Source organism: Pteronotus mesoamericanus, unplaced genomic scaffold, assembly GCF_021234165.1.
Source record: "Pteronotus mesoamericanus isolate MK-2021 breed Mesoamerican mustached bat unplaced genomic scaffold, CSHL_Meso_final contig_169, whole genome shotgun sequence".
Taxonomy (NCBI): domain Eukaryota; kingdom Metazoa; phylum Chordata; class Mammalia; order Chiroptera; family Mormoopidae; genus Pteronotus; species Pteronotus mesoamericanus.
Window position 1 is genome coordinate 18,101,918 of NW_026555068.1, and position 25,656 is coordinate 18,127,573.

Sequence of the window (25,656 nt, forward strand, 5' to 3'; positions counted from 1 at the left end):
GCAGAGAGGGGTCAGTTCCGCCAAGTCATGAGCTGCGGTCCTATTTATATTTCTATTGTCACGACTAATTATTTGTTTCTCTAAATGCTGCCACTGAGTTTGGAGCCTGGGTCTATGCATGAGGTTTTATGAAACTGTTAACCAGCAGCCACTGGTGCTGTGATTCAGACAGTAGAGGAAAGCACACTTGATTCTGGAAACATACATTTAAACAAAATCACAATGAATACACTTTGTTCATTTCAAGGCATTTTCAAAACACTATTTCCTTAGTAGCTGATATCTATATTAAATACTATACTCCTTAATTCCTAAGAAAACAGCTTTATTTAAGGACAAATTAATTCTATTACTGGCTGATCATAATTTCACGTGCAAAATTCTGCCCTACAATTCAATAAAATTATTATTTTCATCCTATTACAGGCAGGTGCTTCTAACCTGCTCCCTCCCCCACCCCCACCCGGGGGCACCTGTATCTCTGGGCCTCACAGCAAAGAGAAACCCGCGGCTCCCTGGAGCGCTGCACATCGGTGGCATTGTCGTAAGGTATGTGTTCCACCTTCCAACTCCAATCGGCTGCTCCTCCCCTCATAACATCCAATAAAATCCAAAGCATGCCCCTATATCTGTCCTAAACTCCTGGTTCTTTTACAGCCCAGACCCTTGGATAGGCTCAAAGATTCTAAAGAAAGAACATACTCATGACAGTGGAGGATTAAATTAAATGGGGATGGGGGACCCCAGGAACCTCCCTACAATGACACCTCCATTAACCAGAATTCTTTGAAAGAACTGTTCCTCTGATTAAGAAAGTTATTTTAATAACTAAAGCTTAGCCATAATCCCATATTTTACTTCTCTTTAACTATTTTTCTAAAATAGCTCAGGATTGAACATCGGCATCTCCATTTCTTAGAGAAATCACTAGTACCAGTCTTATGCGGACAATGAGCACGCCATGAACTATGCAGAGGACACCTAGCAGCATCAGTCTTCAATCGACAGTAATTACGGTGGGATGTTTTTCTACTTCACCACAAACAATAAACGTTCAACTATCTGGAGACAGCATTGGCTGCGCCCAGGTCAGCATCATCCATATTAAGGTTGACTGAACCCCGCTGGCGCCCCGGGTGGTTTGGGAACTGGTCCAAGCGGCACGGCACATGCCTATACGACTAACAGCGCCGATGCTGAGCACCGCTGAGCAGCAGCGAAGAAATGCTAATGGCACAGGGGTGGGTTCAGGGGCGCTCCGGCTGCCAGGCCTGGACCTCCAGCACGGAAGCGACTGGTCAGGCAGGATAAACAGGTGTTTTCTTTCCTCCCTCACAGTTGCCCCCACACATCTCCAGAATCTACACACTGGATTGAAAAGGATGACCTGAAAGGTACGGGAGGATCTGCCGCCCTTCGAGGTGCTTCTCTTCCAGATCTCGGCATCCACGGAGAGGTCAGAGGGGAGAAGGATCCCAGCGGAGCTGAGGATTTGAGTTGGGGACAGGCTAGCGAGGTGGGGAGGAATCCCGCAGAAACACCAGGGCAAAAATAGTCACATATGTAGATGTATACATAGAAGAAGATGGTGTTTATCTGTGTATGTGTGTAATACACATGTACACACACACATACATACACACAGCAATCTGGAACCAGTTAAAAGGGAAGTTTTGTGGGGCAATCAGTTCATAGACACATATAAGATAAGCATAAAAAGGAATAAAAGATGCCCCAGCTGATGTGGCTCAGTGGACTGAGTGCCACTGGCGACCAGAAGTTTGCCAGTGCGATTCCCAGGCAGGGCACAAGCCTGGGTTGTGGGCCAGGCCCCCAGAAGGGGGCATGCGAGAGACAACCAACTGATATTTCTCTCCCCCTCTTTCTCCTTCTCTTCTCCTCTCTCTAAACATGAACAAATAAAAAGTTTTTTAAAAAAGGGAATAGAAGAAAAGCCTCGAATGTGGAACACAATCATTAAATGTTCAATGAGTTAGGGCGGTTGAGACCAGCCAAGCGAGGCACACAGTCGATAAAACACTGAACACTAATATGCCGCTAGTGGGGACAGCAAGGGGGGCCTGGCGAGGGCGAGCCATCAGCGCGGGCTGGACTGGGCGCCGGCTTTGGAAAAAGAGAAACCAATTAGTTCTAAATGACTTCCTGCCAAATTCTATCCTCTTTCTACAGAAAGGTGAGTAAATCAAAGACTTTAGTTTACTACAGTTTCTTTGCATCTGGAACAGAGGCTATTTAGGATACCTAATTTAGGCAAGGGCAGCACAAAATATATCATGAGAGCACTTTTCTGGAGCAGAGTAATAATGGGGTAAATGCTGGCTATTTTTGGCATAGTTTTTAAAAAATTTATCGGGGTGACATCAGTTCATAAAATTATATCATGAGAGAGCTACAAAACCCGAAGACCCATCTTGATACCCCTGGTTCACGCTGCCCTCTGCCTTTCCCACGCCCAGGAGGCGACACTCATCCAGGGGAGGGGCAGGCCAAACAGGATTATCCTGCTCCATCCCTTTCCTTCTTTCCCACACCCGGGGACCCTCTGGGAAGGTGAGCTGTTTTCCTGCCTTCCTCACAGACCCGTGGAGCCCCAGCATCTGCAAAGGCCATCCCTCTAACTGGACTAAAATTATTAACACTGAATACACTGAAGCAGGATATGGGCCCCTCCCTCCTGGGTTCCAATCCTGTTTTTCCCTCGATAGCTTTGATTATCATACCAGGGTTTATTTCTTGAATGGTTCACAGATAAGATCCTACACTTTTTTTGTTCCAATAAAATCTGGCAGTTTACTCTCAGGAACCACAGAAAATCACAATGCAGCTCCACATTTCTCAGGATGAGTGAAATGCCCGGCAGTAGACAGAAGAATTTAGTGGAGAATGGGAACCTTTTTTTTCCCCCTCTCTATAATTTTGATAGGCTAGAAATGGATATAGTATCATGGTGTAATTTCATATTTGCCCAGGGTCTTAGTCCAACACATAATGCATAAGCCTGAGAAAAAACATTTTTTTTGTCTTTCTTAGACAGAGGACATGACTTAAATTTTATTCACTGCCATTATTTTTTTGAGATTGTTACACTGGAAAATGTGAGTTTTGATCATCTGATATTTACTCACGTTGGTCCAGAAGGAGGATAAGTTGATTTTCTGCAGTCTTCTGTCCACTAAAAAAAAAAAGAAAATTTTAGGTTTCAGAAAATAACAAATTGAATAGGCTATTTGCAAACAAACAAACAAACAAACAAACAAACAAAAAACAGTTAAAGCTTGTGAAGACAAAAATCAAGCATGACTCCCTTTTTAGGCCATTTCAATACCTCTTAAAAATCTTTTCCTCCTATAAAAACTTCTAAATCTCAAACTTAAGTGCATTTTCTGTCTCCATTGAATTTGCACTAGTGCCAGGTGTGGTAATAATGCAAATATATCGAGTAAAGAGGAAGTGTAAGTAATGAAAATGTATGTCACATAGGCTCATTTATCACTAAATGACCTGCTAGGATATGATGTTACTTGAATTTATGAGCCAACTCTATTGCACTAGAGATTTGCATCCCAGACCAGATTTTCAGGGCACCCTCTCCAGCGCCCTTCGTAACCTGGTCACAACTTACCTTCCCAGCCTCCCTTCCTGCCACTCCCCGCGTTCTGCATAGCCACGTGCAGCCGGGGCCTGAGGTCTGCGCCCGGATGCCTGCGTGCGCGCTGCTGCCTGTGCCTGGAGAGCCTCTTCTCTACCCGCTGAACTTCTGGCTTTCATTTCTAAGACCCAGTTCTATCTTTTTTTTTTTTTTTTTGGAGACACCTTCATCTACTTTCCATATGAAAATAGTCATCCCCTCCTCTACACTCCCACAGCATTTGCACACACCGCCATTACCATCCTAGGGCATTGCGTTATCATTATACTTGTGTCTCTGCACTACCGGCTCCGCGCTGCTGCAGGCGACGACGGCCCCGAACCCTGAGGCCCTGCAGAGGAGGCAGGGGCCCCACGAGAGCTCAGCAGTAAAACAGAATTATTAGCTCTTAACATAAAATGAACAAAAAAAAGCCCACATGAATTTATGATTTCGTTATTACTAGTTCTAGACAGCAAATATGTTTATCTTTCCTCTGGAGACCCAATGTTATAAAGCTAAAATAATTTTTGAAAAGGATAAATTCACCATAAGCGGGAGGTAGAGTAGGGAAGGAAACTACTAGGACTGTAGATGGACCTCAGAAAATATGTCTGCAGCAAAATTGTGAGAGAAGGAAGCTCTTACATCTTGTTTTAACTTTTAGTAGTATGGGGAGCGTATGAAGTAGCTTGACATTACCTGTGACTGAAACACTCGTTGTTGTGAACGTAACTACTACAGTGTAAATGAGGTTCTCGTACATGTGCTCTTTTGCCTTGTAATATTAAGTTGATTTTAGTATGAAACAGTATAAATATAAAATTATCAAAAGCTAATTCAATCATTAGAATTTAAATTCAATTTCTAAATTATTACAACATAAAAATAATAGGTAGTAAATGTCAACTTGATAATCCAGTATCAACTTTGCAAAAGCTGATTTCCGAAGCCATTCAATGTTTAATAACAGTGGCTGAAGGAGGTTATTGTTCAGAAAAATTTCGGTCTTGGCCCTGAGTTTAAAAATCGCAGTGAAATTTTACTGCTGCCAACCTCTCTAACTGCCATGTGAGAGGGGAAGTCACCATCTATTTCTAACACAATTTCACAGAAATGATGATGGTTAACTATACGGGAGCAAGAAAAGTTCATGGTTGAATTACACAAGAGAGATTCAAGTATTTTCCATAGTGTTTGCCAATTGATAATAACCACAACCTTTAAGCATCATTTTCACAAATCATGTACATTTGTCCAACTAAGCCTTTTTCTGCTCCACACACATGAGGTCTGTCCAGAAGGCCAGCCATGTACTATGAAAAAGAGACATTTATTGAAAAAGATACAAGATACAAGAAACATTGCACACAGGACAATGATACTTCAGACCCCTTCAGAGTAGGCACCTTGGGACCTCATAGTTCCCCCAACTCCTATCAGCTGCCCCACTGTATTTTCCTGAATCTCATCGATAGTCTGAAATTGCTTCCCTTTCGAAAGTGATTTTAGTTTTGGGAAAAGCCAGAAGTCGCAGGGTGCCACATCTGGGCTGGAGGGGGGTCTCAGTCATCTGGGTGACTTGATGTTTTGCCAAAAACTCTGCCGGAGTCATGATGCACGAGCGGGCACATGGGCATGATAAGCTGCCCATCACCAGTGGCCCAGAGCTGTGGCCTTCCGATCATCCCAATAGTTTCTGCGGAGGAATTTTCAAGCTTAACACAAAATCCGATGCAGATCCGTTGCTCTACTCGTTCGGTCATTTTGAAGGTGACGGCCACGTTCGCACTCACACACGCTCACTCAATGGCGCTCCCCCCCACCCCGCCCCCCGACTAGCACAGTGACGTCGTCACTGTTCACACATGTGCATTCCAGTCCACTCTCCTTGGCTGCCAGGTTATACTGATGCCGCACAAGCTGTTATTGTTATATTGACGACGGTTGGGCTTTTCCCTAACAGACCTCATATTTTTCCCACTGCCAATTGTTACACATCGTAGCAGATTCCACTTTCGGTCTGAACAGAATGACTAGATTCTCAGCTTCTTTGAAAACATCACCTCTAGTTGTTTCATACAGACTATTCATAGAAACTCTTTCGTTTGAAACTTGGCATTGATGCTCTCATAAATATTGATCTAAGAACTGATCAGTATCAATAACTTTAAGAGCCATGGAAAACAGCTAGGAATCATTGGCCTTGTTCTTCGGTTGATATTGATGCTGCCGCCAAAGTCCGGGGCTGATTGCGTGACACGGATTTTCTCAGGGCACGTTTCTCATCCCACTGCAGCCAACTGTGATCTCGGTCACCAGGTGAAGGGCTGCCCTTGCTTTGCTAACCAATGAGCTCCTTGGAGACTTCCTCTCGTTGTAGCTTCATTTTACTCTTTAAAATTGATAAACAAATTCTGCTGTGATGAGACACTCTGCTTTAAATTTTCTTATTTTTCTGATACTTTATTTTCCTATGAGTTGGGAATATTGTGAAGACGGGTTAACCCTGTAATGTTATCTACATTGTATTCTTCTATCACAATTCCAGTGTCATTGCATAGTAAACACAAGGCTTTGCCATCTAATTCAGTAACAGGATAATTCATACTCCACTTTGCCTCAGGAGAACAATTTTTTTTTTCTTTTTTCCTTGTTTTTGATGATAGTTTGCTCCGGTAATTTTTATTTCACTTTACTATTTAATTTAATTTAATTTTTTAAGCCCAGCACCCAAGAATATGTTCATTGATTTGAGAGAGAGAGAGAGGAAGAGGGGCAAAGGAAGAGAGAAACATGCAAGAGAGAAACATCAATCGGTTGCCTCCTGTATGTTCCGTGACCAAGGATCAAACCCACTGGGAATCGAACCAGTGACCTTTTGGTATACGGGATGATGCTCCAGCCAGCTGACCCACCTGGCCAGGGCTGGCAATTGATTTTAAAGGTTAAAATAACATGGCATACAGCTACAGGTGGCACTTAAAATGCTGTTGGGTTTCAGTTGCCTGTCATTTGCAGTGTCCGAGCAGCAATGAACGGTGAGGAGGAGCACACCACGTACGGGCTTTGCTAGGGCAGCTGCAGACAATAAGCAAACAAACAAGTGTGGCTGTGTTTCCAAACAGAGCAGTTTATGGACACTGGCATGTGGCTTTCATGTAATTTTTACATGCCACAAAATATTAATCTCCTTTTGGTCACCCCAACTTTTTAAAAATCTAAGAACCATGCTTAGCCCACAGGCCTCACCAGAACGGCTGGCAGGCGGGTCTGGCCTGCTGGCTGATCTGCCAACTGCTTTAGGGTATCAGCACCTGCACAAACTGCCCTTGGTCTTGCTAGACTACTTATTCAGTGTCTTCAGAGGAAGCTCCTGTGAGGTGGCATGCCCATGTGGAGAGAGAGAGAGAGAGAGAGAGAGAGAGAGAGAGAGAGAGAGAGATTGTCTGTTTAGTTTTTGGCCTACCAACAATGCCACATGCAGTTCTGTCTGCAGAGGCTGGGCTGGGGGTTATTTTCTGTCTACTGGCCCTTCATTTAACTCTCTTTTCATCCTCACTTATTACTGTTACTCTCCAAAATAACAGAATGTGAGGACAAAAGAAAGACAACCTGGAAGTATAGGGGGAAACAGTAGTATTAGGAAAGTATGGTCCAAATAAAAAGAAGGCGGCCCGAACTAGAAGAGGAATTCAGTAGGTTTCAAGGAGAATGGACAGAATAAATATTGAGAGAATAAGTCGGAAGCTGAAAAAACAAAAACAAAAACCAGGGTACAGTGATGATGGTATAGACTTGGTTTCTTCTGCGGAGGAAAAAAAGAAGAAAAAGCAGTTAGAAACTTCCAGGAGAACAATCTGTGCAAGAAAGACATTATATAAATATGAAGCGAACTAAATCGTGGTATTAATATTTGAATATTCTTTCAGTGTTATTAGAATTTTGGTTTTGGAATTCCAGAAAAGGAAATGTCATCACAGTACCCTGAGCAATGATCAATATTTACCAATCTTCCAGTTACAATCATATTATCAATGTTTACTAAGCAAGAGGAGGGGTATGTACTATGGAAGGAAAAAAGAGAGAAAAAAAAGTAGAGCGGCCAAAGATGGGTACTTGGACCACTTCAGATAACCTTCTGATTAGCTCCCGAACGGCTAAGGAAGGATGGTCCACGCATCCAGACCAGCGGTCAGGTAGCAGGTCACCATCAAGGACCAATCCAGAGGGTAAGAATGCAGGACTGACTCTTCTCAAGAAGGTACGTTTCACTATGAGAGCTCTTAGCTTTTCTGTCTTCTTTGAACATTCTTGGTATTGCCTGTGTCTACGGCTTGCAAACCCCAAGACCCATGAATAAATCTTTATCATTTATTTCTAGCTGACACCTCCAGACGCCTTTTGAGTTTGTCTAACACAAGTGACCGGGAGCTTCAGGGTCGCGGTCTGGATGCAAGGCCGGCTCCATCAGCGATCAGAAGGTCACACAGCTGGGGAGGGAACCGATGCCCCAGCTTTCCTGCTCCCCCACAGCTTCCCACAGAGATATCCACGAAACCAACACCTCCATTGAGTCCCTCATGGGAAATGGTCTGAACTTCCCTCAGGGTTTTAATGATCACTGGAATCTACTCAGCAAGTCAATGAAAGGTAATGATGTTCATCTCCCCCGGATATTAATGTTTGTGTGACCTGGGTTCCAAAGCCAATATAAAAATCAAACTACAGGGCTTATCGATGATGAGACTCCGGTGATGGGAGGTAAACGTGCTCTGTCAAGTCTCAGGAGGGAATTCAACCTGCTCCTGAGGGGAGAAGCGAGGCGGCCGTCATACAAATAGGGGTCGGAGGTGGGTAAGATGTTTTACTATGATAATCCCGGCAGCAACCAACACAAATTATAACACAGCCATGAAATCTGCACAGAATCTGTAAGAGTAAAGGGTAAAAAAGTCATTTTACGTAGGTGAGATTTGGGGGTCGAGTGGAGACAGCCACCTCCTCGCCTACAAGGGAGACTTGTACAAGGAAAGAGGTTCAAAATCTATGTCTAGACTTAGAGTTACAATGAGCTCATCTGTTATTTAAAGTTTCTTGTTGTCTCCAAATTTAATTACACATGGATTTAATAATAGACAATCTTATCAAGGTAAGTGCAAATTTAAATAGATGAGAGGTAGAGATTATAGATGACGGGTTAGGGATATTGTGTAGTCTGCTTGGTGTATGGTGCTACTCCATCACAGGGAAAAAACACACCCAACTTAAAATCTCAGTTTCTCTCACATGCCCTTTCTCACTTTTGATTCCTAAGGCCAGAGGAAATACTGAAAATCTCTGTGAAACATTTTGTAAGTACTTTCTGGGTTAGTGAATTCTCTGCTACTTCTGGTTATTTGACAGGAACTTGAACCTTTTTGAAATTAATTAATCTTTTTGTCCTCTCCACTCATTAAGACAAACCAATTATAAAGCTACTGGAGATACTATATTTAGGAAAACTATATATAAAGAAACAATTTTTCCATCAGCAATTTAAATGCTCCACACTAAAATAAATGACATAACTTGTACAACTCCTTAAAATATCTGAGTCCTGAAGAATTAGTGAGAACCTCAAGGAAAAGGCTGTACGAAAAGGTTCAGAGAGCCCTCATGTTATTCACATACTCAGAAAAAGACAATAAAAGATAATTTAAAGAAATTATACAGCTCACACCAGTGTTCATACCATCAGAAAAGAAGTTGAACAATCCTAGGAAAGCAGTTTTAATTCAATTCTTTAATTCAACAAGTACTTTCCAAGTAAGATTTTTCTTAAAATGTTCTCTGAGTACAACAGAGCAGACACACACCAATGGAATAAGAAAAGGGATGTTTCTTGCATATATAACAAATTCAAATGAGTATGCAAAGTTTTTCATTTGTTTTCTGACTTTTGGTGGGATGGGACCCAATTAAACTGGGGATATTTAGGTAAAAGAAATGTGAATAAACCCTCCATGAGGGCCGGGACCTTTCATTTTGTTCATCAACCTGTTTCCAACATCTCGAACAGAGTCTGCCACATACTAGGCACGCAGTATTTGCTGACTAAGTGACAGATTACACCAGCGTGTGCCTTTCTTTGCAGCACTGGGGAAAAGCAGATGCACTTACAATTAAACTGGTCAGGCCAGACAGGGTTTATATGATTTCTGGAAACTTGGTGGAAATGAGATTGCTAAAACCTGACTCCGCCAGCTTGTGTCAGCAATGCTATTATTCACATGAGAAGCTGATGCATAAAAATAAGTTTAATTCGGCCATTAATTACTGAGCTATTATGTTTCTTTTTCACACGTTTTCAGAATCCGCTCAGATTTGTTCCTGAGAAGCACCATGTCCCCCGTTGCGATTCCTTTCCTTGGGACCACGCCTCCGCCCACCGCACACTGTTAGCCCCTGCCAGCCTGCAGTGGCCGAGGCGGTCCGTGACCTCCAGTGGCCAAGCACTACAGACACCTGACATCTCAATGGCATTCAACACAGGTAACCTGTCCGACACTCTCTGAGCCTCCCCAACACTCCCTCGACCACTTGGTTGCTGCCTTAGCTTGGTCAGTTCTTCTCCACCTGACACGTGCCTGTTCAGGTCTGTTAGCCTTGGCCTAGGCCTCCTCTTCTCTTTCTATACCCTCCCTCTGCTCAATGTTCACCTGCTCCAATGACTTCAAGTAACATGCCTGGGACCCCCAAGATCTCCCTCCTGAGCTCCAGTCCCAAAGGTCTGCGGGATAGCTCGTTGCGACTAGAAGTTCGACAGAACCAGAATGAAAATAATCTTCATTCTTCCCCCTGCCAAACGTTTGCCTGCCGTGTTCCCTGGTGGCGAAGCCACGGTTCACCCAGCTGAGCGCCTCTGAAAGGCACCTGTCCCTCAGCCCCATCTGAGTCTTCCTTCTGCTCATTCTGCTTCCTCGTCTTCTCAGAACCACCCATTTCTCTCCTCCTCCACTGGCGCCATCCTCTGTAGTCCTCCCGTTTTCTCCCCTGGACCAGTCTCCTCATACCCACCCTAGCTCCCTTCGAATCCAAAGGGATCTCTAACGTGAAAACGTGATCTTGTCATATCTTGTTTAAAACTATCCAATGGCTTCCTATGCTTTTAAGATGGATTCCAACATCACTAAGGAGGCCTGAGAGTGCTCTCCAGACGCTTCTGTGCCCTTGTTACCACCAGCTCTAGAACCCGTAGTAAAGAATGACTCAGAAGACCTTAAAATATGCTATATTCTGAAAAGCCTCGAAAACAAGAAGGAACAAAGCCCACAGACATTCCAGCTCAAGTGATTTTTGTTTGCAACTTAAAGCAGGGCCTCATTATTCACATTTATCAGTAGTTTTGAAATGCCTTTTGTCCCTATGTGGCTACTGACAGTGTATCATGTAAAATGATTCAAAGTTAAAAACTGCTTACTCTTGTCAGACAATGAGGTTGTTACATTTCTGTGAGGTTTGAGCCAGTGGCTCCCAGAATTTTCCAGAGTAGTAAAAAAAATTAAGAGAAGCCCAGCACAGGGGAGTCCAACTTTTTATTCTCCCAAGAGGACATGCTAACCTACACAAAGCAAAACCTCATACCCATAAAAGAAAGAACATTTTAACAACAAAAATTGGAAGGCCATAAAATCAGAATAAAAGCTAACTTCTGACTTAATAGTTTTAGTTTCATGCCCTCGTTTTTCTCATTTCATTAAAGACTTAGGAAAACGACTTCCCGAACTGATACTATAGCTGGGCTAGATTTTGACAACGGCTGTTCTAGGTAAGACCTATTAAATTCATGAGGACTGCTGGTTCTTCGTGTTTTAAAAACAGCCTTTGGAATTCTCTTGCTTGAAAAAGTAAAGTATTGAGAGAGGGAAGAAAAAAAAAGCAGCCCCTGACATCTGAAACTTCTCTGAAGTTCACAACTAGACCTCACTATTACCAAAAGCCGGTCGGCCACGCGGGGCCAGGCTCTGGCTGTTCTCCTACGCGATACAACAAGCCTCACCGCATAGCCCCCTGGGCTGAGCTTCCCCAGAGACAAGGTGAAACCGGACAAAGCAAAGCCACTCATGATTCTGTCTCAGCACAGACAAAAACAAGAGTACTGTGCAACACACAAAATGCCAAACACCCCTTCTCTTGCTAAATGAGTGACTGTCTCTTCTTTGCTCAATCATGGAATTGCCCCACTCTCCACAAGCATTCAATGGACAGCAACCCTCCGTTCCTTAGACCTGTCTCCAGATCACACGGCCAAGTTCCAAATGATGAAATAGGGTTTTCCTGCTTTGCACTGAAGGGCCCCCCAGGAGCCCGTGGTGTGTCTTCCCTCACCACAAAGAGTAACAATTTGTTCCACTACAGGTATGTTGGGTAGGGGGGGGCGGGGGAGAGGGGCAGGGCGGGGCAGGTTGGCTGAAGGGCATAGATGATGTCAAAGTAATAAATTCCTTAAAAATTCAGGTAACTCCAACCGCTCTAAAGCAAATTAATTTCCTGCTCACACTAAAGCACACTAATTTTACTTTTCTTTCTACTCTTCCAGTCCTTGTCTATATATGTATACTGTGCATTTCCTGTTACTGAAATCACTATTTTGTATTCTGATTTTACTTGCTTAACACAATAACTTGTAATGACTGACTAATATTCCACCATGATTTTACTCGTAATGCACTTCTCCTTAGAGAAGTAAGAGAATAAGATACACACCTTGGTCCTACCGTCAGTTTCCTAGCTAAACTATTCAAGATCCTCCTCATCTAGTCTCAGGTCAGAGGCACCGAGGTCCTAGTTATCTGATCAGCTGACAAAGAAACACGTAGCCTTGCAGCTTTTAAAGACGAGAATTAAGAAAGAGCACCAGCCCGGGTGTCAAGAGGCTTGAGCTCAGCGTGCTGCTGCAGACAAAAGTGTGACCTCTGGCTACACATTGTGTCACTCAGTCCACTTCCTCCTCGGCAAAACAAAGAGTCAGGTTGGAGCCTCGCTGCCTCTTGCAGTGCTCAGTCTGTGTTCCTGGGACTTCCTCGTGACAAAAGAGCCACAGGACAGGCGTCCGCCTGACCGCTGCGAGGGTGCAGCAGCCACTGGGGCCTGCCTGGGCTGCTCCCACGTCCCTGACTGGGGACGCCTCGGCCTTCCCCAGAGAGCTCATGATCCTTAACTGCAACTTCATCAGCGGCTCGTCACCGGGCAGAGAATGCCAAAGTCATCAAGCAGTCCCTCGCTTAAGTGAGTTATGTACACTAGTCGACTGGAAATTTTTCTCTCAGCAGTTCAGAATGCACGAGCCCAGAACTGGGACAACAAGTGCAATCCCTGAAATTTCAGGGTGTGTAAATGACACCCACCATTCTGCAGGGATCAGGATGTCCCTAAAAGGTTTTCTTGTTCCAGCCGTGCCGAATCAATCCCGCGTGGGGTTTACCCACCCCGCGTGCAAGAAACTCTGGATACCTGTAAAGATGCTGCCCCGATCAGGTGTTCCTCACGCCCCGCCCTCCCTGCCACGCCCGCACCTGCGCCCCCCACGCCCTCGGCGCAAGCTCACCCACCGGCGGCGCGTGCTGCGCCACGGCGCAGGTGACGGCTACGGTCAGGAAGACGAAGGTTAGGCGGCTCCGGCCCAGCATCGTTCCAGCCGCCAAAGCCGCTCCGAAACGCTTGCAGAGGCCGCGAGAGGCACCTCCTGGGCTCGGAGCAGGCCACGCCCCGCCGCCTTGTGACCTCCTACCCGGACCGCACCACGCGAGGCGGGGAGGTGGGTAGGGAGCGGAGAAGGCGGGCGGGAAGGACAGGATGGGGCTTTTCGGCGTCGCGCAAAGGGCGGCAAGAGCAGGGAGCTTTTCGGCGTGGAGGAGGAACCCCGGGGGTACTCGCCAGCGCTAGTGCTAGGACGGTGCTGTTGGTCGGACACCCCTCCCCGCGGGCAGTGGTTGAGCCGAGCAGGAGCCCCGCCCCGACGGGTGGGGCTGCCCCGGGCTGTGCTCCCCGGAGCCAGGCGTGGACCGCGAAGCTCGGAGGTGGGGGCCACCTCGGGTCCCTGCCGCGGGTGGTCGCCCTTCTCTTCGAGCCCGGTGCCACCTGTGCAATGTCCGTAAGTGGCCCAGGGTGAGGTCTGGGCTCAGTCCGTTCGGTGCCGAAGGCCCACGAAACGGACCCAAGTCCCAAAAGTGGTAAAATGCGACCTAATAAGCGACCCCGACCCATCTTTGCCCTCTCTGGAAGGCAAGCCCGAAGTGGGTGAGGTTTATTCACCCTGACCCTGGGGTCACTGGACACTTGGGGACTGAGCCTCGCCCGGGGCTCAGGTGTCAGGGGCCCCGAGGGACGGGGCAACCCCACGGAGATCCCAGGCTGTGAATTACTCATTTAGGCTTTCAGAGCGGAGTGACAGGTCACCGAATTTTGGCTTCAGTTACTGGGAACCGCGAACCTTTCCGACGTATTCAGCCATCCAGCGGCTGTGCGTCCTCTCAGCCAGGGCTGAGTTAGACCTGGGAGAAGGGTAGCCTGCACCTGAGAAGCAAGCTGGTTGACAGGGGTATTTGCTTGGCAATTCGTGCCTGCTGTGGACGCTGTATCCCTCGTAGGATGAGTTACATATAAGCCCAACAAGAAGGCCTCTCTGTGTTCCCGTTTCTGATCTAAGTCTCTTTGACATTTCACGTAGCATTTTGTTTGTTTGTTTTTGTAAAACTCAGAATACTCTTACTAACATCTTCACATATGTATTTTTTTCTTGCGCATGTGTTTGCGTGAAATTGCAATTTTACCCATTTGTATTACTTACCTAGAAAAACAATTTTTTTGTTGGAGATTTGGAAATGAGAATTTGATGTTGAGGGGTTTGTTTTTTTTTTTTTTTTTTTATCCCTAGAGGTTTTTGTTGTTGTTGTTGTTGTTTTTGATAGATGAGTGTTTCTCCTTGAGGAGGAAGTTTGACTTTTGAAACATACCGCATGATTAAAGCGGTTCCTGAGTCAACCATAAGCAAGCAGATCATAGAAATGTTCATTAACTCAGAAAATACTTACTGTTAACCAACAGTGTGCCAAGCACTGTAGGATAAGCAGAGAACAAAAAAGACAAAGAATTCTTCTCTCATGAAATTTTCGATCGACACGATGAAAGGACAAAGGCATCATACATAAGAAAACTTACATTGGCCGTTAGGAGGTGATAAATATCAGAGAGAAAAAGCAGAGTAAGGGGTATCGAGAGCGGGGAGAATCCCAAAGTTAAATAAGATGCATAACATGGGCGTTATTGAGAAAGTGATGTTTGAGTGGAGATTTGAAGGAGGTAGTTTTGCGGGTTCCTAAGGAAGAGTAGTCCAGGCAGACGAAGCAGCTGCTACAAAAGACTTAAGTGTGAGAAAGAGCCTGGCATGTTCTGCCAATGCAGGGAGGTCAGTGTGGGTGCAGCAGAAGGAAGAAGGGGAAGGAAGCAGGTAAGTAAGAGAGACAAATGGGGTAGGGCAGGTTATATCGTCCACTAGGAGTCATTGTAAAGCCCCTGGCTTTACTCTGGGCAAATGTGTAATGTGTACATAGGTCAAATTACCTTGGACCTAGAGCACTCCCATCTTTCAGTGTATAAATAGCTATTTGGATCAAAGACCATTCACCTTAAATACTGCTTAGGGTACTTTGAACATGTCGCCATATTTTTCGCTGTGAGAGGATCCTAATCAGTGGTTAGGTGGTGTGGCAAAATCAGATTCTTTATGCAGAAAACATATTAATTATCATGGTCTTCTTAGGCACAATTTTCTTATAATTTTACATGTAACTTTCAAAGGCCTTTTATATGATACTGATTCCATTTTCAAATAAATTACGACTTTAATCTACTTCCCTAAAATTATACCGTATTATGCATTTTATTTCTTATGCATACATCCTTTTCTTTTTTTTAAAACCTGCTCCATCCTTCAACACCAGCTATGTACAGAGAGCCAAGGCAGAGCGTGTGGCCACCGGAAACTTTGCCATGGTGGGAGGCATACTGACATATTAATAGAAAATGGTATTTAAATAGACAAATGAGTGACTATGTCAGTGGGAAGGGTGGTTCAAATACTACCTTCACAACAAGCATCAAGTATAGGACTTGGATAACCTGTTGAGTATGCAAGAGTCAGCATCAGCAATCAAATTGTTTATCAGAATAGCTGAAGTTCTTGGCAAGCTGTGGACCTTCTCTAATCTCCTACCTAACATTCCGAGGTTCCTGAGGTGGAACCTTGATTTAAAGCCATTGCAATCTAACCACCCCGCCCTAAATGAAATCTACCACACATACCACCACATTACCCAGAACAGGTATGACTTGATTTATAAAACTGAATATTTAAAAATTTGTACTAGAAGACCAAAGAATATGGGGCTATTTCAGTTCTAAAAATAAACATTTACCAGCACCTCACCAATGAGTTGTTTTGTTTAAAGAAAAAAGTTTATGATACTTAAAGTGTAATCTGAGTTTCAAAGCTTAGATTTTTGTCCATCTTTTCAGGGGAAAGAAAGATGTAAAAAATGGGAAATAAGAGTTCCTGCAAAACTGTTGCACAGTCCTTTCTCTCCAGTAGCTTTGCCACTCTGAGAGAGAGTCCTTGCTTTTGGCTCTACTTTCCTACCAAAAAATGTGTTAAATCATTACCTTCAGCTCCAGGTATTCCATTGTACAAATTTACAAGTTTAGTGCTTACGTTAAATCTGATTGCCCTCCCCACAGAATGTCAAAATAAAATAGTTCTCTTAAATATCCTTCACTTTTAACTTCTCTTTCGGTTTCTCTGGAACACATTTTGATGTCCATGAGCCTCTGACACCTCAGACATGGTAAAGTTTGAAGAGCCATTTATCCTATTTCCACTTTCTTTGATAAGACCTATGGTTCTGTCCTGACTTGCAAATTCAGCTCACGTCCAGTAATCTCTACATCTTTTTGTTGTTTTGACTTTATATCCCTTCATTTGCACATAAACCATTACAGTTCCCTATTTAATGCTCCAACCAGCTGTTTCTCCTAAGTCTGTGGTAAATTCACATCTTCTCTCAATCAATTCTGAGTCCTTATTGTAGGTGCCGGGTACGCTAGTGCCCACCTGGCTGTCAGTCTCCTGGTAGAGGAAATGGAAGATTGGGGGAAAATGTAAATCAAACAAATGACTGGAAAACTTTCCATACATTTAGCCTGTTCTTGCATAATCTAACCTCCGGTTCAAGATTGTGGATGTTTCGCCAACCTCAGTTCCTCTCTATCACGCAGCAGCCACGCGGTCAGGATGAGCCACGCCCTTATCTTTAGTCTTCACCTCTCGAGATGGGCGCTGGTTGGCCTGACCTCTAAGGTTACCCTCTTCCTCTTGCCCCAGTTCTTGACTTCAGTCTTAGTCATCTGGACTCTTGAGTGCAACAAGCCATGGTTTGAAGATCAGGGTCTTATCCTATGGTTGAGGCACTTGTCTTTTCTCTTCTGACAGGAAAGAGAGAGCTGGTTGTCCCCACTGCTGCGGGCATTCATGCTGTGAACTTGAAGGGAGCCCCCATGCCGTGGACAGCACAGAGGAAAGAAACTGGGTCATTAAGACATTGTGAAGCTGCTCGCTCCACCAATCACGGAGGCTGTCCAACAACTGGACTCTTCATTAACGTGAGCCACTACTCTTCTTTATCATTTAAGCTAGGTCAAGTTCGTTTGCTTGCAAGTTGAATTATTGTGTCTGAGAGTAGGCTAATAGATTTGCGCACTAAAATAGGTGTTTCTACCCTCTCAAGAGCAGAGGAGGATCCGCAGTAAAGCTGTAACACCAGTGACAGGACCTTCCTTGCTCAGGCCTCTTCCAAGTCTTCTATGTAATTTTACACTTGCAATTGTTTTCACTTTTTTTATTGTTGTTCAATTACATTTGTCCCCATTTCCCCCCCATTACTCTCCCCTTCCCTCTCCAACCCCCACCTCCCACATTCAACCCTCCCCCCACCCTGTTCTCTTTGTCCACAGGTCCTTTATGCATGTTCCTTGTCTTGGCCCTTCCCCTTCTTTCCCCAGTTACCCCCTTGCCCCCGCCCCTCTGGTCACTATCAGTTTGTTCTTTATTTCCATGTGTCTGGTTCTATTTCCTCACTTGTTTATTTTGTTGATTATAAGGTTCCACTTATAGATGAGATCATATGGTATTTGTTTTTCACCACCTGACTTGTTTCAAAAAGGACCATCCAAATTATGTAAGCTTCAAACCCCACAAAACCTGGATCTGCCATCAAATGTTTTGGAGGGAAAACATCTATCTTTCTCTCCAATCCCCTCAATTCCTGTCTCCTTCGGGGAGGAGTGACTTACTTAATTGGTAAGTAGCTGGGAGGGTCACGTGCGTGGCCTGGCCTCTCTGGCCCTGTCATCAGACCTGCCTGCCCACAGTGGTCAGCTCACTGCAGCAAGCAAGCCCTGGACGACAAGAGCGGTGGGGGAAGGAGTTGTAGCCTTTGACTGTCTTCCAAAATTGGCACCTTTCCAACAAACCTTTAAACCGCTGTTAACGTGATGGCTGCAAACGTGAAGGAAGCATCACAGGAGGCTGGCGCTGGGGGAGATGTGGGTAGGAGGTCGTCAAACAGAGGAGCCTTCAGGGAGGACTTGCGTCTGCTGCGCCCCAGCCCAGCCTCCCCTGGCCCTCAGTTTATTCCCCTTCATGTTAGAAACTGGCTGTATGCCCTTGGGCACCAGTTTGTATCTGCCAAGTGACTGAGTGTCTAAATTCATTCCGGAGGAGAAAGAGTTGTGTTCCTACCTTGGCCTCCATTTCAGTTTGATCAGCAGCAATAAAGCTGTGATTGATCCCTGTCTGATGCCTGTGTATACTTCTCAGCTGTTTCCCAGCCTGGAATGGTAAGGAGAAGCAGGACCACCCTGAATGACAACAGAAGCCAGCCATAGCAATTAGAGTGATAAAATATGGTGGAAAAGTTCTCTACGAGCAACTGGAAGTACCAAGCAGAAAATGAGGTGTCATGAAAGATATAATACGAATTTATATTGAGATAAAAATACGAATTTCGGATCTCAGGGAGTTCACAACTGAAAAGGAAAACAATGCTAATGAAATAAACTTCTGAAGCTGACCACAATTCACACATATTTTATATGTGTTGAGTTATATCTGGTTGCACCGTATGAAATTGTCATTCTTGTAGGTTGAAAAGTAGCTGAATAGCAATACTTTCACATGGCCAATCTAATGTTACCAACATCCAAAACACTCACAATACTTTGACTTGACGGGGGAGCTGCTGCCATCGCATTGTAGACCTTGGTGGCGCCTGCTGCCCTGCATCCCTTGAAGAGTTTTTCACTCCCGTCTCACCGTCACTCTCCCTAATGTGATTCCTGTCCACATTCTTGATGATTAAACTGTCCCCAAAGACCATCCTCCCAATATTTCGGTTTCTTGGCTTCTTGACCTCTTCTCTTGCAATGTTCTTGTCCTCTGTTTTATCTCAAATACCTAATTCACGGTGTACCTTAGACAATGGAGCACTTAGTTCAGTTTTCTTTGAAATGCCGCTCTCTGTCGGTTCTTCTCTGCCTCACTGGCCGCCTCTTGAATGAATGTCCTCTGTTGGTTTCTCCCCTTCATTGGGTGCCCCGGGCTCAGTCTTCAGAGACCTCTTTCCTTTACCTGTGCCTGCCCCTAATGGGATCTCATCCAATCTCATGGCCTTAATGCCTTTTTTTATATTGAGAACTCTCTAACTTATGTCACTAGCTTAGGTCTGTTCCCTGAACTCAGACTCTTCCACCTAGATGCCTTCTCAACATCGTCTGCCTTGGATATCTGATAGGCATTTTACTAAACTTATTATATCTAAAAATGATCCCTTTTTCTCTGCCTCAATCTACACTGTCCCTTTCTCAATCTTCCCTTCTCAGTAAATGGCCATTCCATGTTCTAGTTTGCTGAGACCAAAGATCTTACAGTTACTTTTGACTTTTCTTTCTTACCATGCACCCAGCACACCAGCAAGTTCTGTTGGCTGTACCTTCAAAATATGTTATATGCAGAATCCAACCAATCCTCACCACTTCTGCCTCTGCCTTGGTCCAAGCTCTTCTCCTCTGGATAATTGCAATGAGCTTGTAATGGGTCTGTCACCTATCTGATGTCCAAATGTGGACATCAGACAATGTCACTCCTCTCCTCAAAATCCTCCAGTGAGTGAAAGCCAATGATCTTACAATGGCCTACAAGGCCACTTAGGATTGGGCCAGCCTCCTGCCACCTCTCTGCTCTCACATCCTACCAGTGTCACCTTTCCTCATGACGCCCCAGCCAGCTGGTCTTCCCCACTGGACTACAAACACATCAAGTAGGTTCCACCTGAGGAACTTCGTACTTATTGCTCTCACTCTCTAGAATGTTCTTTCCCTGATATATCTATGTGGATTACACAGATGCTCAAATAGCCCTTCGTTAGGGAGGCCTTCCTCCAGCACCGCGTGTCACATGAGACCCCATAGGCACGCCTTATCCTTCGCCCCTCACCGGGCCTGACTGCAGACATCACCACCATGCGTTAGGCATGTGTGCTTTTTTATTCGCTTAACATCTGTCTCCTGACCAGAACGTGAGCTCCTAAGGGCGGGGATGCTGTTTTGTTAGCGGCTTATTCTCAGCACCTAGAACAGCGCCTGGCACAAAACAGCAGCACTTGATAACAAATAAGTATTTGTTGAATAACTAAAATAACTAAAGGAACTGCATTAATATCATATACCAAATGATGTTAAAAATAACATAAGGTATCACCAAAGTACGGACGGATTGTTTTCCAAAAGTTTTTAAGTCAGGTGTTTGGAAATCAATATGCATTTTCCACATGAATATGAAGTGAGTGCTGTTATTAACCCATTTTATGGTTGAGAAATCTGAGGCTTGGATTAAGTAACTGAGCGTAGATTTCTGATTCCAAAACATACACCTTACACTAAATTCCCAGACCAGGTCACACAACCTCTGTAAGTCATATAGTTCTGATTGAAAGTATTTTATAAAAAGGAAAGACTGCAATGAGAGACATCTATCTTATACACAGTTATGTTTAGAGTCTGGATTGACCTCCGCGCTTTTTAGATTGTTCACCCGATTACACCTGTTCCTAGGTAGGTCTTTCTGCTCTCGTCAGCCTATCTGCTTTCTTTCTACCCGTCGGTCTCCCCGTTTTCTTGCTATGCTCCCCTCTGCAGCTTAGACTCCATGGTTCCGCATTTCAGCCACTCACTGGCCAATATATCAGATGTCCCTCCATTGCCCATTCTTTGAAACCCCAACCCTGGATGAACATGACCTGGCTACTGAGTTCTGCTCAGCAAATTAGGTATCATTACAAATCGGAACAGAAAACTTACCGGCCCTCCCCCAATACTACATAACACATCTGTGAACCTCATGCGCTTTATCCCTCCCTTAACAACTCTTCTCAAAACTTTGGTCATCTACTGTTTCTTCCATTACATTTAGATTGACTCATCTTTTTCATGGAGAAAATATAAATGTCAGAGGGGGAATCACCTCAATTCTCTGCCACCAAATCCATCTGTTGGTCTACACCTATCCCCCTGCTTTGTACTTCTCTCCCGCTGCTGTGGGGAGGGTGTCTCTCCTATTTAAGTCCAGTTTCTCCACTTGCCATCGGGGTTCCTGCTTCTACTTCCTTTGCAGGAATACAATGAGTGCCTTCTCTCTCTTGCATTTCAACCTCCTTGACTGGATTCTTGACATTAGCATTTCAGCATACTCAAGTCTTTTCTATGTTAAGGAAAAAACATTCTTCCTTGGATCCTGTTGCTAATATCAGTCACCAGTCCTCAAAAGGATACTACACCGGAAACTTCCAAAAACGAATCCATAGACTAAGATCAGATCATCAGGAGATGTTTGTGCATCTGTGGTAAACTAACAAACAAATAAATTAATGTCCATGTCTGCCCATTTAGCAGGTTCAAGATACATATGTCAGATTAAGGTGACCAATTGTTTTCCCTGAGGACTGTTTTTTATTTTGATGTAATATCCTTCAAACTTTTTTCTTTTGAAACTTAATACTCTTTTATAAAATTATGGCACTAGTTGGTAGTTCTTTTTAAAGATTTTATTTATTTATTTTTAGAGAGAGGGGAAGGGAAGGAGGGAGAGAGAGAAACATCAATGTGCGAAAGATACATTGATCTGTTGCCTCTCAAACACCCCAAACTGGGGACCTGGCCTGCAACCCAGGCATGTGTCCTAATTGGGCATTGAACCGGCGACCTTTGAGTTCACAGGCCAGCACTCAATCCAGTGAGCCACACCAGCCAGGGCTAATTGGTAGTTTTTAAAAAATATTGCTGCTTGACAAAACAAAAGCTTGCTCATCCTGTCTAAATAATAAAAAATCTTTTGCATTTCTTATTGTTCCTTTAAATTAAAAAGTGTGTAACCAAGTTTATTGTATCACTCTCCTTACTTCTCACTCACCTACCCACACTTCCTAATCTAGGTATCAAACTAACCGCTCTCCTAATGAGATATCCTGTGAGCTCTGTAATGCAAATTTTATTTCACTATGTCTTTCAGTATGTTAGAAAAAAATGACCTCCCGTTTCCTTAAAAATCTCCCACTTTAGGGCTTCCATCCTACGACATCCTACTGGTTTTCAGAATCCTCGCTTGAGTTCCTTTCTCAGTGTTTTTTCAGCTCCTCTGTACTAAGCTGCACTAGTATCAGAATCCCCACATCTCTGTCGTATCTACTCATCTTACTCTATTCTGTGTCCCAACGCGGGCCCATTCTTATGGCTTCCCTGTCCCGTTCTGACTCTGATAGCTCCACGTGGTTGCTCTTGGGCACCTCATGACAAGTCACACTGAGCTCATCAGTTTTTCTTCCTCCCCCTGAATCTGCTCTTCCTCCACCTCAGTAAATGGCTTCACCACCCACGCTAATGCTCAAGCAAGAAATTTAGGAACTGCTCTGACTCCCCTCTTTCCTTATCTCTTACATTTAATCTCAATTATGAAGACAGTTATGTCGAAAGTAATTCTGAAATCTGCCGTCTCTCCACCTCACGGCCAACGCGCAGATTCAGGTTCCCGTAACATCGTCCTTTTACCCCTGCGGTCCCTTCCTAAATGGACTCATAGTTCCCTCTCTTGCCCTTATGTACAAAATAGCCTCCAAACTGCAGTCAGAAAGGTCGTTTAGAAACACAAGCTTAATACTCTCACTTCCTTGCTCGGTACCTGATGGTGCCTTTCCCACTCTCCTGACAGTCAAGTCCAGAGCGCAGCGTGGCTCAGAAGGCTCTGCCTCCGCTCGGGAGCTGGACTGCCTCTGGCTTCCTCTCTGGCTTCTGCTGCTCATCGCTCAGGCATTCCCTTTCAGCCAAAGCCGCTCCTCCAAAAGCCATGCCCCCTCTCGCCTCAGCGCTCCTGCTCGCCGGCGTCCTGTGCATGGAACGTCCTCTCTCAGTCATGCCTTCATGCGTGTACGGCCTACTCATCCCTCACCGTTCAGCTGAATACATGTCGTCCTTAGAGGAGCCTCCCCTGACCCGCACGGTCTTCTCTATATTGCATAGATGTGTTCTATACGTTAGCGTATCAGAAGCTGGTAAGGAAATTAGTACTCGCTCATGAACTCCAAAAGAGGCAACTTCTTGCGGGTAAGAAGCATCACTCACAAAATAGGAGTTAATTGAATAAGTTATCTTTTGTTATGATTTCTCAATAATTCATTGAATTTTGCAGAATCTGTGGTCTTATTGCTCCTTTTTTATTTTTAGAGACTATGGCTAAGCACAGAGTCAGTTTTTGTATATGTTCCTTATGCCTGGAAAATATGAATCTTCTTATGTGAAATGCTCTTCACATATCCTGTAGGCAGGGCCCAACCTCCGGGCCACGGACCGGTACCGGCCCAGGCCTGCGAGGAGCCAGGCCGCACAGCAGGAGGGAGCTCGGATGTAATGCACTTTAATCATCCCCAAACCGTCCCCCACCCCAGTCCATGGAAAAATTGTCTTCTACGAGACCGGTCCCTGGTGCCAAAAAGGTTGGAGGCCGCTGCTCTAGGTCATACTTTGTGATTATGTTATTCAGTTCTCTGAGTTTTGCCTGTTTGATTTATTAATATTGAGAGAGGTATGCTACACATGACTCTGGGGGTAGATTTGCCAGTTTCTCCTCGTCGTTCTCAATTTTTGCTTATATATTTTGAGGAGTTGTTATTAGATACGTACAATTTTAGAACATTTTATTTTCATAGTGAAATGATTCTTCTATCATTATCTAGTAGCATAGTTCATTTCTAGTAATTCTTTTGGTTTTGAATTTGTAACGAACATAGCTGTCATGCTTTTTTGTTAGAATTTTTTTCCATTCATTGGCTTTCTGCATTCTTATGTTTCTTTAAACAACTTTTGCTCAGTATTTTAAAATCCAATGGAAAAATTTTGGTGTACTGGGCTCCTTTGCAATTATTGTGATAACTAATATTTTTACACTTACTTCTGCCATGGTATTCTGTGATTTGTGCTATTTTTTCTCCTTTGTTTTCCTTTGGGTTAGTTTTTTTTCATGTGCTTGTTATAATATATGTTTTTTGTCTTTTGGTGGTTACCTTAAATATTTTAATTTGCCAAATTAGTAGAGTCTACAAAGTTAATCAACACTTTTCCTTCTCTTGAACAAATCAAAGACTTTTTAATGATTTGAGTCCAACCCCCCAATTATATGCTATTGTCTAATATTTTAGTATTTACATCCCTTCTAGTAATTAGCATTATTATTATTCTTTTATGTCGTCAGTTTTGCTTAGCTTTACCAATTATTATCTGCAATTTCTTTGCTTAACCTTTCTCTGGCATCTCTGTCCTTCCTCTGGGACTACTTCCTTCTTCCTAGACTTTATGTTTTATGATTTTTGAAAGCATGGAGTCAATTTTACCTTTTTTTATCTGTTGACAACTGTCTTTATTTTTCTTCAGTGCTTTTTGTCATTTTCTCGAAAGATAGTTTCACAGAGCATAGCATTCTAGGTTGACAATTATTTTCTCTCAGCTCATAGAAGCCAGCTGTCAGCTGAATTGCTGTACTTTTGGGAGTGATCACTCTTTTCTTTCTGGCTGCTTTTAAGATGACGTGCTTTTTTTTCTTTGGTATATAGCTCTGTGGTTCCACCATAAGGTGTTCAGGTGTGTACTTTTATTTATTATTCTTGGGATTCACTGGGCTCCCAAGATCTAACGTTTGAAAAATTCTCAGTTAGAACCTCGATGACCTTTCCCCCATTCTTTCTGTTAGGTACCTCTGTTACCTCTTTCTACTTCAACTGGACAAATATTAGACAGTCTCATCATGTTCTCTGTGTCCCTTGACCTTTATTTCATCATATTCCATCTCCTTGTCCCTGTGAGCTGTATTTGGTGTCATTAATTCAGATATCTGCTCGTTTGTTAGTTCTCTTTTTGGCTGTGTGTAATCTAATGTTCAGTCCATACACAGAATTTTTAATTGTTATCTTTTGAAGATCTTATTTTTTCATTCATATTTGCTCAGTCGTTTTATAATCTCATATTTCCTGTTTATTTTCTGGCTTAAGTTTTATTTCTTTAAACATTAAATATAATTATTTAACATTCTGCATTTAATGTTTTTTTGAGGTTTTTTGGGGTAGGATTTAAGGTCAGAAAGGCAGAGCAATTGAAGCTATTTTAAATTCTCTCCTTGAGATTGTTTTCTTTTAAAATCAGAGGTAGTGCAATTTTGGGGTCACAAACCCACTTGTGGTTACATCTCAGAAAGATTTTGTCCCTTCCCTTCCACTCAGGGCCAAGCAGAAGACAAACATTTCTTTATTGCCCTACTCTGTGCAATACGGTTTCTCATCGCTGCGACCCCGAAGGTGGTCATACGTTGCCTCCCG

General features: G+C 43.9%; 1 protein-coding gene across 1 annotated transcript in view; it reads right to left on the reverse strand.

The window, feature by feature from the left end:
• Positions 1 to 13,391, reverse strand: part of ASAH1 (N-acylsphingosine amidohydrolase 1) — a 31,104-nt gene extending 17,713 nt beyond the window's left edge. The window contains exons 1-2 of the mRNA XM_054566133.1: positions 13,243 to 13,391; positions 3,147 to 3,193 (exon numbers count right to left, since the gene is read on the reverse strand). Of these exons, the coding sequence (XP_054422108.1) occupies positions 3,147 to 3,193; positions 13,243 to 13,320 (125 nt within the window). The 5' untranslated portion in view covers positions 13,321 to 13,391. The remainder of the gene's footprint in view (positions 1 to 3,146; positions 3,194 to 13,242) is intronic.
• Between the last annotated feature and the right edge of the window lie 12,265 nt (positions 13,392 to 25,656).